Consider the following 15,741-nt stretch of genomic DNA (forward strand, 5'->3'; position numbering starts at 1 on the left):
GGGCGGGTGTTTAGGCCCGAGCAGAAAGGCGCGGTGCGCCCCTCGTTATCAGCCACCGAACAGGCTCCCAACACGCGGGATTAGCGCTGTCGCTCGAGGCGCCGCGGCGATAAGCCGACGGCGCGGGCGACTCCATTAACCCCCCGCGCGCCGGCTGTCTGCCACTGTGACCACGGGGCTCTGCGGCACCTGAGATAGAGAGCTCCAGCCCCCCCGCGGGCAGCGTGCTGATCGGGCGCTCGTTCTTCTGCATTGGCCTTTTTATTAGGGGCTGTGACTTTGAGGGAGGCTAGTCTGGCTGAAGCAGTCAGTCTTAGTGGTGTGACTCACCCTCTGACTTTGTACCAACTGTGTGAATAGCCGTTGACTGGGGCTTTGTAAATGCCAAATGACTGGCACTGTGAATGGCAGTTGACTGGGACTATGTGGTGACTTGGAATGTATATGTGACAAGTGACTGGTACTGTGAATGGCAGTTAACTGGGATTGTGTTAATGGCGTTGACTTGGACTGTGTTAATGAGAGATGACTGGGACTGTGCAAATGCCAGTTGTGACCAGCAGCTCTAGAGAACAGCTAACTGCACAGACTTGGGAGATGTGTACGCACACCCTGAATTGATGAAGAATGTAGCAGTGATTAGACTAACGTGTGAGACAAGTAGGCATGAGATCTTCAATTGCTATTGGATATTCCCAAGTGGAGAGAAAATGGTTCAAAATGTGATGGAATTTTCGATTTGCATAATAATTAGGATTTTCTGTCTATGTCCTTAAAAATGCACAGTGGCTATATCTTTCTGCTGTATCTATTTCTTAAAGTCAATGTAAAGACTGCTCATCAATGGCTCACGTGAACCCAGTAGTCACACAACCATCTTTTCCCTTGTTACAAATCCAGCCAAAACACTGTGCATTCCACAAGCTAACTTCTGCCTTCTGTTTTCACAGAATATTCCAACACTAGGGGCCGTTGCCATAACAATGGCCCTCCATAATTGCGATGAGGTAGCTGTGGCTGGATTTGGCTATGACATGAGCACCCCCCATGCACCACTGCACTACTACGAGAAGGTGAAGATGTCTGCCATTAAAGAGGTACTGCCATTGCCCAAATAATCTCTCTCTGTGTCCTATTTGAAGTTTCAGTTGGATGGAAACGTGTCACATAAAAATTTTATGCATTTTCCATCATTACCATCTTTATCCAAGCTCACCCTGACCTATGTCCAAGCTTCCGAAGGCAACTGTTGCTGTTTGCCTTCACCGGCCGAACCATGAAATTTCCGAATTGCTTTATTAAAGCGTACCCCAGCTGCCAGACTTTGACTCCCTTTGCCAGTGTTGTTGCCCAACAAGGGCTGATTTTCTCCACCATGGGCGTGCGGAGCAAGGAGCTGTTACAGTTACCCCGACTGGGGTCCTCTTTCTTAAGATTCCCTAATGTATCCTGATGAGGCATGGCACCTACACTGTGTAATCCCACCACTGAAGGACGGGCAAACAGAACAGTTTGTTTTGGATTACCTCCTGGGGGGTTTGCTGTGGAGGGCTCTAGCTACTCAGAAGGTATCTAGGCTGGGTTATTGAGTTGATTTAGTCACTGTTTTTTCCAGTGCCATGATAATTACCCTGTACCTGGTTCAGTCCATGTAAGCAGGAGACAGCCTTCCACAGGCCTTGTGAGAAAACACACTCACTGCATCAAAGGGATTTGTTCAGGGCTTTAAGGCTTCTGTTGGGTGCTTTAAAGTAGCGCCGCTAACAATGGGAAGAAATGGGAAACATTCATAACAAACCCCACTCTGTGTTCTTTTGAAACTGAGTCCATTCCTGCAATTCAGGTGAGCCAGTTGTGAAAGATTTCCATAAAGCTGTGGCATTAGGTGACTCCTGGAAACCTGGGAATGCCACTATAAACTCTTTCTTCCCCTCAGTTGTCACTAGGAGCGATCATTTTTTCCACACGTGCGTCTTAAGGTCTTAATATATTTTGAGCGTGTGGAGAAAGGCTGGGCTCTCCTGAAAGAGACACCGCCTGTTTGCATGGAATCCCAGTGGCTTCAGAATGAGTCATTGGCCGGGCTCCTCTCGGCCTGGTCACGTGACTCCGCTGCAGGTGCCTGCCGTTGTACTGACCCTTACTGGAACATCCGCCCACGCGCGGCTCAGAGCGGCCGAGGGCCGCGGAGTGTTTGGACAGCCGAATTCCGCATTGAGAGTATTTTCTGTTACTCCTTTGCCTGCCAGCTGACATCCTGCTGTTTAGTTCGGTTTACATTGTGACGGGCCGGTTTACGGTGACCTTTCGCTCTTAATTGATGAGCCTCTTCAGAGAGCCGAGTGCGGTCTCCGTGCCGCCCCGTCAGCCCCCTGGACCCCGCCCCAGGGAAGAGGAGCGCGCTGCAGCGGTGCGGGGGGGGCAGCCCCGAACACAGGAGCCCGAGGGGAGGGGCGGCGGCGGCGGCGGCCACGGCTCAGGCACGCGCTGCTTCGCGGCCGCGCGTATCCGTCTCGGTCTCGGTCACAGGCGCTGGAGCGTGCTGAGGAGAAGGAGGAGAGAGGATCTCTGTCCAATAGGAATGACCCGTCTCTGCGTCCCCTTACATGTAAACGACTCCCCGTATTTGGAGTTGTTTTAATGTTAAATAAGGATTGTGTTCTGTGGAACATTTTGTAAATTCAGACCGCAATTTGAGTTCACGAAACAGTCGTTGCGATGTCTTATTGTGGAAGAGGATGAATACCACTGAGCGTACGTGCTTACCAGAACATTTAGTATTTTAGTAAGCCTTTGGGATCCAGCTGAACAACTCTCTCAGTGACAGTTGCTGCATACAGCATCACCGTCAGTGCTGCTGGAGTGGTCTGTATAGTAAAATTTTCTGGGCTGAGCCAGGAGACTTGCACGCATGTACTCCACTATGCGTGTGGCAGTGGTGCCTCAAAAGAAATGCGGAGTATTTTAATGAGACTGAAGAGGCAAGACCGAACAAATGTGCTATTAGCCTGAATGGCAAATGACAAGAATTTTAGCATTCCTTCGCTGCGCGGTGCGTAAGCGCTGAGGTGTGTGCAGAATTAGAGGAGGTACAGCCACGGTAGATAATCTTCGCCTCGAGGTCGTCTGAACACTTTCGTGAGTCGGAGACAGAAGCGCGCGGACAGGCGCAGCGGCCGTACGGTATCGCGCTACGCAGCTCTGAGCACCGGGAGTAGCTCTGTGCTACATCAGGTGGTGCACTGAGCTGGACCCACGGAACCGATCAGGAATTGCGGTGGGAAAGACATTTTGGAGTTCCCCCACCCACAGTGTGAGCTGAGGTGGCTGTTGCTGCAGGCGCAGTGCAGGTAGCAGCTTTCCCCGGGAATCCGGCCCCGCTTCAAATACCAGCCTACGGGCTCCGGGGGCCCCTCTGCACGGCCGCGCCCGCGCCCGCTGTTGGCAGCGACCGCCGGCTCCCGTGCCAAGCCTGCGATCGGGTCGCCGGTGACGCGGCGCTATCCGAGGCGGGATCGCTGCGGGCTTGTCGCCGCGGTTACGCGGGGTTTCCCCCGGACCGGGCCAGCCAGCCAGCCAGCCAGCCAGCCAGGCCCCAGGTCTATCCCACACAGGGGCGGGGAGGGGGTGTCTCGCACGAATCAGGTTCTCATGCTGCAAGCTCAGCCCCGCCCCAGACTCCGCCCACTCACTGAGGCAGTGTTTCGCTTCACATTACCGAGGAGAGGCTGATTGACAGAACACTGGCTTCGCTCCCGTTCAGGGAACTCAAACTGCAGGAGAAAGCAGGCTGCTCTTAATTCTTCCCCCTGGAAGCTTCCTGTCGCCTCTTGAAAGGATGTCCGATGATGGATATTCTAATTTGATGATTTTTGCTCCCGGCAAACTGCAAAATGTGGCCATTTTACTTTCAGGTGTTGACATTTGCTCTGTCAGAGTATAAGCAAAGCAATGTGTTGTTAATGAACAAGAATTTCCTAAATGTAGTTGTTTGTTTCTTAGCATGTCACTATGCCAAAGTAAAGACAGTTTTATAGAGGTTTGTTGACGAATTTACCACATGATGCGCAATTAAAGTCATTACCCATTATTTTAAAGCTTCATTCTGCATTAGGTTAAGTTGTTTTTTCCTAAATGCTCAGTGCACCAGTGAGTAACACGGCGTACTCGTCTTCTCTCAAATTTAACAGCCTGTTTACACTGAGAAATCCACCTAAGGAGTTAGCCTGCCTCTTGCTGTGTCTGTCAGTCCACTGATGTTGTTCTCATTGTTCAAAAGGCAGAAATGCCTGTGGTTTACTGAACGTTCAAATATGCCAAATGAAATCGGACAGTTTCTCAGCACGCGTGTATTTTTACTTTTTTTTTTTTACGACCGATTTCTTGTTCCCCGTGTTTCCCATGCAGTCGTGGACGCACAACATTTCCAAAGAGAAGGAGTTCCTGCGCAAGCTGGTGAAGGCCGGAGTCATAACGGACCTGACGAACGGAATCCTAGCCCCTCCGGGGGTCTGAGGCTCTCCCTGCCGCCGGACTCCGGGGGGAAATGGCGAGAGGGCCGGGAGGCCGGGCCGCGGAGAGACTTCCTGAGCCGCCGCTTTTCGGCTCAACGGGCACCTCTCCCTCAACTGAAATTCCGGGAGGCTGGAAGGGCGATCCTTGGCACGTGCCGTCCTGTGAAATAGTATTTGCCCCCTTCCCGATTTCCTCTCTTATTGCATATTTGTCATGCTGAATGGTTTCAGCAATGTTTTATTCATTCATTCATTCATTCATTCATTCATACCAACAGACAAACATGGTGGTGGTAGTGTGATGGTGTGGGGATGCTTTGCTGCCACGCGACCCGCCATTATTAATGGAACCATGAGTTCTGTTCTGTACCAGAAAATTCCTAAGGAGAATGTCTGGTCGTCCGTCCATGAACTGAAGCGTGACTGGGTTATGGAGCGAGATAATGACCCAAAACACAAAAGCAAGACCACATATGAATGGCTAAAAAGAAAGAAGATGAAAGTTTTGCAGTGGCCTAGTCAACGTCCTGAATTGAATCTAATAAAGATGCTGTGGCAGGGCCTGAAAAGAGCAGTTCATTCTTGACTTTGTCTGAATTCAAGTAGTTCTGCAAAGAAGAGAGAGCTAAAATTCCTCCACAGCGATGTAAAAGGCTGATATCAAATTACAGGAAGCATTTGGTTGCGGTTATTGCTGCTAAAGGTGGTGCAACCATTTATTAAGTTTAATGGAGCAATTTCACTTGGGTGTTTGATAACTTCTCATTAAATAAATGCAATAATTTTTTAAATGTATTTTGTTTTTACTCAGGTTCCCTTTGTCTAATTTTACATTGTGTACATTTTGTCAAAAGATCTGAAACCATTCAGTGTAACAAATATGCAATGACAGCAAATCAGGAAGCAGGCAAATACTTTACCTCCAGTGGACCTCCAGCAGAGGCTCATGAGCATGGACTTCTCCCTTTATCTTTTAGTGTTTCATTTTGAATGAGCAAAATGCGAGTGGCTTCGACAGAGGATACAAGTAATTTTACATGTGCTGCTGAGTCATTTGGGGGGGAGAGAGAGAAAAAAAACGACTGTTTGTGCCAAATGTACCTCCGGAGGAGGTGCTTGAATGTATTTACAATGTAAACATTGGAGATTTACAATGCATTTAACAGTCTGCATCACCCCCCCCCAAGTACTGCTGTGTAGGAGTGTCTCCGTCCAGACAACAGTGTACATATTCTGCTCCTCTCTGGGAGGAAGGGTCAGGTGCAATGTGATTTTTTGAAAAATCCTCTTTTTATCTTTGGCCAGTTTCTAAAAGCTCTGGGTTTGTAACAGTTGTGTACTTTGCAATCCGTAAAAAAAAAAACGGGTTGCCCTGTCTTTGGAAACTTATTTATTTTCTTACGTGTGTGTTCTCGGGGCCTCTTTGCCTTACGTTTTAGCATCCTCAAAGGACAGGTGTTCAGAACGGCCTCCCCTACGTGCTTCCTGACAGCTTACCTGGATCGTTCTCCAGACTTGTTCAGCGAAAAAGGCTGAACTTCTTCCACAATGTGAAAAACAAAACACAAAAAAAAAAAGTTTATTGGTTTTGTTGCAGAAGTGATTCGGAAACTCTCTGAACTCTCAACTTGTAAGGGGCCTTAACAGGTGAAGATGAACTGTGCCTCCACCTAGTGGGTATGATTTTGTTTTGTTTCGTATACGTTTCATGGAGACGCTTAGCCACTGTAGATATGGGTGCTACTCTTGTACGTTGCAAAAGCTCCAGGTGTGAAGAACCTCGGTCGCCTTCTCGATGAGAACCAGAGGCAGAGTTCTGGGAGCGTCCCACAACAACGCTGATCACGCCCACAGCAAAGAGTCCCCACCCCCTCAAGCTCAAGCCAGGACCTGGCATTCTGACGAAATCATGATGAACAGGGAAGGCCGTCATTCAAATCAGCCATGTTTCAAATGATTGTTCAATTAAAGATGGGTGACTTGGAGGACAAAACAAGGTGGCAAAATGTGTTATAACAATACATTGGGAAGTCTTTACCTGAAGAATGATGAATGCACCACATCTCGCGGCATGGATGTGACAGATATCGACAGACCAATCCACGAAGTGTTTCTTAATGGTTTTTGTAGGTCACTTTTCATTAAAAAGGTAGCGTTGTTGTACATTTTCATTTTTTGATGAACAGATGTACAGTATGGCCTTTCTGTCATTGTTAATAAACGTCACTGGCTCCTTTTGAAGTGAGTTTGGATTGTTTTCTGTCTTCTTTGGGCGGAAACACCTTGGACACACATTTCCAGAGCATGCGCTGGTTTTCATTTCTTCTGTCACTTTTCCTTATTTCGTACGGTAAATCGATTTTAGGCTCTGTGCTCTGTTAAATCATTGCAAAGCCAACTATGCAGAAGTTATCCAAAATTTAATAACATTTCAGTACCTGAAGGGATTGTCAGGGGGTGGATTTGAAATAAATGGGCTTCAAAAATGAAATTGCACTGTGTAATCCTTCATCAGTTAGTTAGCTAGGTATTTTCCATGTAAAACATGGGACCTTCTGAATGTAATGCCAATGTTTGCAGTGTATCTCCAAATCATGGAAATTATAGTAGGCATTAGTAGTTATACAGGGGCGGCAGTGTAATATAGTAGGTAAGGAACTGGTATGGTAACCTGAAGGTTGCAGGTTCAATTCCCAGGTAGGACTCTGTTGTTGTATCCAGGTACCTAACCTGCATTGCCTCAGTATATATCTAGCTGTATACATAGATGCAGTGTAAATGCTGCTATGTAAAAAGTCACTCTGGATAAGACCATCTGATAAATGCCTGTTATGTACACAGATAACAAGCGTTACCCCCATTAACTCTTCTGGTTGCAGCAGGGAATCTTCAATTCAAATGCACTGCCATGTCTTCCACTAAGTGCAGCCAGCACTATAGTATTCTATGCCTGCAAAAGTGTGGCTCAGCGTCACCCCTCCCCCTCTTGCTCCCTGTCTTGTCAGTAGTTCACTCTGCCTCTCTAACTCATCAGTCTGTAGTGAATGCATCGTTTTGAGAAGTCTTTTTCTATTTTCGCCTGCGCTACTCCCAGCATTTTTGAAGTAGCTTCGTTGCGGTGGCCATGGTGTACAAGAGAGAACGAGGAAAATTAGTTTAACCAAATAGGACTGCACACAAGATTCCAATCCTGACTAATGAAGCTGCCGGTTATCCTCACGTAGTTCACTCTTTAACGTGACCACGTGTTAATACGGTGGTCATTCAGAGAGGGATTAATGTTTCTACGATTAGTCAGACCACCTTCGCCATCCAAGGCCCTTTTTATATTCATCCTTTTATAAAAGGAAACGGCAACAAAAAAAAATTGTATATAACTAAATATTTCTGGGATAAACATTTTGGCTGTGTGTGAACGGAGTCACCATTGTGTGGTGGATGTTGGCGGGACGCTTGTATGCTTGTAAAAGCGTAGAAGGGTCATGGAAAGCGATGAAGCATCCACCGCCCTTGCTTTTGAATGGCTCCCTAAAATCCTCTTGCTGTGACGAAAACTTTTCAGCAGTCATGTTTTGTCTCCATTTTGCATAATCTCTTGTATGTGATGGCTGTCATACCTTTGGATTTATCAGTTAATATCTGCTGTTGAACTTCTAAAGAGCAGTCATGGGAGAAAATGCCATTGTCTGCTGGTAGATATCCCTGGGATATCCTTCAACTGATAGTGACATCATCAGATATAATGGGAGCATATGCATGTGGTGCGCGTGCCACAGGTATTCCAGGGAGCATTGCGGTGATGATGTAACAGTTACAGGCCATGCTGGCTAATACACAGGATGACCGATCATTTAATTTTCTCATAGAGCAGAGATCCAGTAAGCACCCACTTCAGGCTTTGACAAAATCAAGCACCGGTTTGGAGATTGTCATGTTAAGCACTTAATGTGTGTAGCATTGAGTCCGCATGCAGAGCTTAAGGACTCAAAGGGAGCAGGCCCGTACACCAGGCCATGTTCTGTGCAGGAGCTGCTGATTCACGGGGGGGGGGGGGGTGTGCAGCCACCGCATTCCACTCCCAGCCAGCTTCTGCCACAGTGCTGCACAGAAAGTGGAAAAGCATCCAGTGATCGCATATTACAGTTATTACAGTTACAAAGCCGTGTCTGAAGGGCTTCTGGTTTTTGCCTCACTTAATTGGGTTCAGTGTGACAGCATTTCAATTGTATTTTAGGTTTCTGAAGGAATATTTTTCCAGCAATCATATTTTTTCTGTGATACCTTGATTGCGCACTTGCATCAAAATGCAATTTTGCATGCTTTTGCGAGATGGGATCAGAAGGGGTGTTTTCAGGGAGTTCTGGCTGCGGCAGAGAGGGGGAGACCTCCACGTCTCTTCCTTCGCGAGACTGACGGCTTGCAACCCCCGCTCCTTGGATACGTGGCCCCAGCTCCCCCCAGCTGACGTGCGTGTTTGTGTGCACGTGCGCGTGCCCTGTACATTAGTCATCTCAAACAGTACAAGCGTATTTTCTCCAACACCAACGTGCCCCATGGGGCTTTGGCGGAACAGCAAGAGAGACAGGGAGAGCGTAGGGGTACCGACGCCAGAGCCCTGCGCTTTTGTCCGGCAGACGCCTGGGAGGCAGAGCTCAATTTTGGAGGAGGCTTTCGTGGGACGGCGAGGGATTTCAGCACTGGACTTAGGACCATATGGGCCAGATGTCGAGCTCCCAGACTGACTTGGGCAATGCGGCAAAGCCCGGATGTCGGGACCTGATTACATCACCTGTGAGGGTGTGCAATCCCAAGCAGAGCTCAGGCATTCAGGGACCTCTGGAGTCTGGCTTTGGGCATTCACATTGTCTTCAAGGTGAATTTTACTGCAGAATGGTAAACGGTGTGGAAATTCAATATTTGATTAACCTTCTTTTTTGCGAGCCAGTCCCTTTTTTATTACCGGCGGGTGGGTGTGGAGGCACTGGATAGTAAAGATTAATGCATACGTAAAGTAGGTACGGCAAAGCCAAGTGAGCGTTTTATGAGGGCCGTGAGGTCGTTGAGTAGGCCGACTTCAGAGCGCCGCTTTCAGGAGGGACTGCGAGTGCCTCGGCCAACAGAAACACGGAGCGCTCGGGCCGAGCGTGGGGCCCGAGCCGTCTTCCAGTCTGGCCTGCTCTCCAAAACGTGAAAGCGCCGAGGGATCGTTCAACGAACCTCCCCCTCAACTTCACGTTTCCCATTTCTATATTTACCATTTCCAGTTTTCCGAGGAAATTATCGAATCCGACACGTTCTTGTGAAGCTCAGTCACGGGAATGTGTGGAGTATTTATCCATAATTCCTAGGGTGAGGGGGTTGTCAAAGTAGTTAACTGAAGCAATTCAATGCCATCTTCTGCCGTAATATTTATTAGTGGCACTATTAAGATATATGAGTTCAAGCTCATAATCAAGAAAGCACTGTTTCTTCTCAGCCTGACGGTACTCTTAAAAGCAATGCAAATTCAACCAAACAATAGCATGCCCTGTGCATCAGCCCTGATATCTGTAACTGCATGCATGTTGGCATGCACTGTCTGTACGGCTGTGGTGCGGGGAGATGCAACTTGAAGACACTTCAATTGCCTCTGGCAGAACATGTCAATGTTGGCTGTGTAAAAGGAAAGTGCTGACCACCGCAGTGATCTGATGTGCTATTATTCTGAGGTTAATACTTTTATCCTGTCGACTGGCCCCAGAGTTCTGTTGCTTGTGGTCTGTAGTGAACTTGGCTTAAGGATCTGAAAGGTTTTATCTCCTACAGTTGGATGGGGTCTGTGGTTCTTATTCCAAAACAGTTTTAATTAATGTGAGAGTGATCAGCTTTCCAGCCTAGCGAACCTGTTTCCTTTACTTTTATAATGTAATAATGTATAATTTTTGTTATTGTCTGGACAGTTGGACAAGCGTTACAGCACAATCGTGAGAACAGTAGGCCAGTTATCTGTGAGCTCACCAAAGGCTGTTATCATTACAGATTCAAAGCCTCTCCCATGACTTTATCTTGCTTTGGAATTGGCTGCCAGTGATGTGTAAAGTTTGTGGTTCTCGGCCTGTTTCAGAGACCCGCAGCTTTAATTTCAGTGCTCTCTGTCCCTCTGCGCAAACCTGGCTTGTCCTCAAGCTGTCAGCCCCTGTTCCGAAATGTTCAGCAGGCTACGATCATCGCCTGCAATAAATAACAAACAGTTTTAGAAAGTGTGTGTGAGATCGCGGACAGTTGAGATATGGGCACAATGGGCAGGTGGCTCCTATTTAAAGAGGATCCTTGACCTGGGCATGCTTGGAGGCTAGGGCTGGGTCTGGGCTAGCACGCACGGACAGATGGCCTTTTCTAATATAAGTGGCCCCTTTGACAAGAAGCCCCGTGATGGAAGACGGGAAGGGATGCGAAGGGCCGGCATCTATTTCGCAAGAGCTGGGCCAAAAATCCCGTCCCTCTCTTTTTTAAAATCTATCCGGCGGTTACAGTCCGCTGGCATCCATCTTCATTCAAAAGGCAAGCGGACCCAAAGATTTCTCTGTTCATGCTCCCAATCTACCTGTGGGAAGACGGTATTTCAGGAGGGATGAAAGGGGGGATGAAGGAGGGGGGGGAGATGTGTTTGTAAGCCGATGCCCGCAGTCCGCAGAGCAGTTCGGGTTTCAGCAGAGCGGGCCGGGAGCAGGCTTGCAGAAGGGCCCTCCTGCTATAAACGAGAGAACACAAGCAAAGGGAGAGCTCAGCAGCTGCTGGGTCACTGGGCGCCGGGGAGCACTTCGGAACGCTGAAGCTCGAAGGTCGCCCGGAGCGTCCAAAGCCCCTCCGTCAGAGCTCGTTTCTCACTGGGCGTGCCTTCGCAGCTCTCGCTCCAGCCGCGGGGCTCGGACCCAAAACGCGCGCCGGCGAAGGCGGGGGGCTCCGTACTCGGGCCGCCTCGCGGGTTATGCTTCGCCCCGCCGCCTCCTCCTCCTCCCGCGGCGACCCGAGCGAAGCCCACGGCGGCGTTCGGCGACGCGCGGGAGCGCGGCTGCGCGTGAGGCTCTGTGCACCCTCGCGGCCGGCGGCACTTATTCCCGCGGACAGGCTCAGCTCGCGGGAGCCGCGGGACGCTCGCCGGCCCAAAAAGAGCCGAAGCCCTTATTGAAGCTGAAAAACATGGGAAACCCGCGCAGTTGGAAAAACATCCTCTTCTCGCTCCATCGGCTTTAGTGAAGATGTGTTGAGAAGTCCAATAGTGTTCTCTCTCTCTCTCTCTCTCTGTCTCTTTCTCCCTTGCTCTCTCTCACTCTCCCCCTCCCTCTCTCTCTACACAGATGGCTCTTTATGACTGAGACTTTTCATACAGTTTAAAAACAACAACATACAGTTTAAAAACAACAAAGCCCTCCAGAAGTCCTCACACAGCATCTGAAAGGGGTGTGCCTTTAAACACGGGATTTTTTTTTTTTTTTTTCTTCGGATGATGTGATTACACATTAGACAGATGGAGCGAACTCAGCTCTGCTTACACAGGCAAACACCTGTTCATTCACTGTCCTTTCTCCATGAATGTTTGCGTTCTGACCTTAACTCCAACTTATATCCTTTAGGTATTTTATTGATTTTAAATAAATAAGTAAATAAATAAATAAAATAAAAAAATAATTTCTACAGATTTACTGTTGCATTGTTATGCAGCAGTTATCATTGCAGGAATTCAGAGCCCATAGGCCTGCTATTCTCCTATGCTATTCTATAAGTGTTCACTATCGCGGTAGTAAAATTCATATACATGTAGCTAATCTACAGTGCTTATAGTCTCCACCACCACTGTTCTTCTGGATGAGCTGTAACTTGTAATGATTGACAAATATATTTAAAAATATATAAATATTTTTTTAAACCCTTTTTTTCAATTGACATATTTTGAATTACTTTTCACCATAGATATTGGGAATAAAATTGAACAAATGATTAAAAACACTTGTAAAACGGCGTATCACATATTCATCGTAAATCAATAATTTCCCACTTTCCTATACATAACATGCAGCGCAGTCTGAGGCATATAACATGTTCTTTCATAAGGAAGCCCCTCTTGTGTCCAAAGATTTCTGTATGATTATCTGTGATTAGACACAGTGCTGACAGATCATTTATAACTGGCCAGGGAGCAGCAGTAAATCTGGTATTTTGAAACATGAAGGGGAATAAAAACAACATCTTGGACTAAAGGGCACTGGGGAGACCATCGAGGGCCCAGAAGGATTAGGTCCATAAGGAGCAGGGAGACGTGTTGGAGGGAAACTAGAGAGGCTTATGGAGACTTTAGGTCTTAAAACTGTCCCTCACATCTGAAGGTAAAAACATGTTTCATGTCTGGCTCCAGAGAAGGGTGTGATCCAGGTCGATCGCCTCCCTGTCCACATCTGGAGATGGGGTTGGAACAGATGTCCAAGTAAGAGGTATTATCACTTAAATCTGTCATCCCAGTTCCAAAACCAGCTCGCAACAAAAGGGCATGTCACTGCATTTGAACTGCCTTCTGATTAAAATGAGCCTTTTCAAATAAGCACCCAGCAGACTAAAAAAAACATACAAAATTGTGCTTCACTAGAATATATCTTTATTTGCAGATTCCCATTTGGCTAATATGAGTGTTGTATAAAATCTTATTTTGCATCAGGGAGACACAGATATGTAACTATTTTTTCAACTTGATTTCATTGAATGAAATAGTGGAATTCACACCTTGCTTTCCATCCACACAGAAGCAAATGTGTAAAATCTCTGGTATCCTACTGGAACAAGGCCCAGTTTGTATGAGGTCGTAGTCACAAATAGACCGCAAAAACAACATGAGCATAAATTCGGGTGAACTATTTACAGAGATCCTGTAAGAGTAAAGTGCTTCTATTTTCAGAAACAAAAGGAACACCCAGAAAGGCTGCAGGAACAATGCAGAGGTTGTGTTTGCTGTTTATCATTTCATTGTCCAAGTCATCAGCTTAGATTGGAAACATCCACTTTCTACAAAACGCTCATGTTCTTATACCTTTTCCAAACCGGAGCCTTTCCCCCCCGGCTCCAGTGGTTAATTTCCCTGGTCGCTGCTCGACTGCATGCACATCAAATATGCAGCTAGTAAAAACCGGAGCAGGGACTGGTCCCAGAGTGGCCGAGCGCAGTGACCGCCTTCATTCCGATCGGCCTCAGTGGGCACGACTTCGCTGTGCCTCAGGTGAATGAGTAACCTGTGAGTAACTGCACACCCCCCAGGTTCCGCCTGTCGCAGAACTGACAGGGCCGACAGCCCCACTGCCCTCCTTACCAAGTCCCTGTAGTGTTTCACCAAAGACAAGGGACACTTTCCAGTCCTCCGAACTCCCACAAAAAAAAAAAAAAAAAAGGTTTTGGAATGAGGCATGTGCAATTTTTTTTTTTTTTTTATGGTTGCAGGGGCCTGGCTTTTGCCCATGATGGATGTAAGGGCTTTGTGGCATTCGTGTGCTCCCTGAATAGTGTGTACTTTAGGCACATGTGTTTCTTTATGCGTGTACTTGCACGCTTAGCTTTAGATATGTGGGTGAAATGTGCTTTCGCACAATGCCCGGCAAATATATGTTCATCAGCCAGGCTGACAGAGCATGAGGTATGGTAGCCTACGCAAGCAGGAAGAGAATCTTCCATGACCTCATCCATTTCCCCTTTGAGAAATCTTCTTAAATACATTTTGGTGCTGTTATTTTCATTCCTTGCAATGTTCAATCTTTATTTCCGCCACCACGCTCCCCTCACCGCAGTCTGTTTCTGTTATCTAACCCCCAATTGTTGTCATGTGTAGCACCTGCTTTGACAATGTAAGTCTTACCCACCCACAATGAACTGGGCTTTGGCCAGGACTCAAACACTGACACTGCTTTCTCTACATCCTCTAAGTGTTCTGTGAAGATCATTTTCCCTAATTTCCCCTCGCGTTAGTGAAGTACAAGTTCCTGCAGTTCATACTCGTACTCAGCTGTGATCACTTTCCTGAGCTCTGCTTATGGGCCAAACCTCCTTCATCTCTCAGGTTTGAGAATACGGGTGAGCAATACTCTGTTTACTAAGGCTTTGCGAGCCTGAATGTTTACAATGGAAGGGGGAGATCTCCAGCCACAGAGAGCTGCATAGAGCCGCCTGTTTGTGGGTGGAGTTTTTTTTTTTCTGGGGGGTCAGGGGGGGTCGGAGTGGGGCTTTTGTCCTGGGAGGGAGGAAACAGGCCTTTGTGGTAGAGGCACTGCCTCCCTGGTTAAGGAATGCTGGCCCTGGGTGGAATCCTCATCAGAAGCACCTTTCTCCACAGGGGATACGTGCTGTGGCCAGCAGGGAGGCAGTCCTGGCCTGACCACCCAGACACTCGCCAACCCACGGCCACTTCAGCCAGACAGGCAGGGCGCGTGCACTCCCAGCACGCAGGTCAAGACGTTTAAAGGGTTTAATGCCCTTTAAGTGTGACCATTTGTGTTCACCTCTTGGATTCCTCTTTGTACAGACACTTATTAATGTTCCCCAGGGGTTCTGAGGTGAAAAGGTCATAGGTATTTTGTCATCAGGAGAAACTTCTAGAATAGACGCAAAGGATTAACCCCATAAGTGGCAGGTCTTTAGAAACAAATTTTCAAGATAGCTAGAACTTTCAGAGGAGTTCCTTTTTTTCTCGTCTGACTTGCAGAGATATTGAGGGCATGGGTTTGGAAATTATTTAATTGAAACGAGTTCATTTGAACTTTCTTGATAGAGCCATGTACTTAATTTGACTGATTTCCTTCCAATGGTTCAACAGTGCTCCATTGATGAGGTTCATAGATTTTTGCTGAATTGTCTCGTGATCACCACAGCAGTGGTATTAAAAGTACTGCAAATGATCTACTTATTTATTGTGGGAGTGTTTCAACCTAAACTCCACCTAAAAGACTACCAAAGTTTATAAATATGATGTAGAATGATGTTAGAGTTTAAACTTTTCAATGACTCCCAAACAAAATGTTACAAATACTCATGTACTGATTGATAAATATTTAATTTACATTATTGGAAACCATGGTATAAATCATTTATGGTGCTTACATTTTGTGAAGTAAAATACCACCCTCAATTTACAAAACAACATAATCATGTCTTGATTTGACAGCATATTTTACAGCAATTTTCCCTTTGATCTCCTGTGAGTGTATGCTTGTCA

At 47.1% G+C, this 15,741-nt stretch overlaps 1 protein-coding gene across 10 annotated transcripts in view; it reads left to right on the forward strand.

The window, feature by feature from the left end:
- st3gal3a (ST3 beta-galactoside alpha-2,3-sialyltransferase 3a) overlaps positions 1 to 6,759 on the forward strand; it is an 84,963-nt gene extending 78,204 nt beyond the window's left edge. For all 10 annotated transcript variants that reach the window (XM_064330657.1, XM_064330663.1, XM_064330665.1 and 7 more), the window contains 2 exons: positions 951 to 1,097; positions 4,408 to 6,759. In XM_064330657.1, the coding sequence (XP_064186727.1) occupies positions 951 to 1,097; positions 4,408 to 4,515 (255 nt within the window). In that variant the 3' untranslated portion in view covers positions 4,516 to 6,759. The remainder of the gene's footprint in view (positions 1 to 950; positions 1,098 to 4,407) is intronic.
- The last annotated feature ends 8,982 nt before the right edge of the window (positions 6,760 to 15,741 follow it).

Source organism: Anguilla rostrata, chromosome 4, assembly GCF_018555375.3.
Source record: "Anguilla rostrata isolate EN2019 chromosome 4, ASM1855537v3, whole genome shotgun sequence".
Lineage (NCBI taxonomy): Eukaryota > Metazoa > Chordata > Actinopteri > Anguilliformes > Anguillidae > Anguilla > Anguilla rostrata.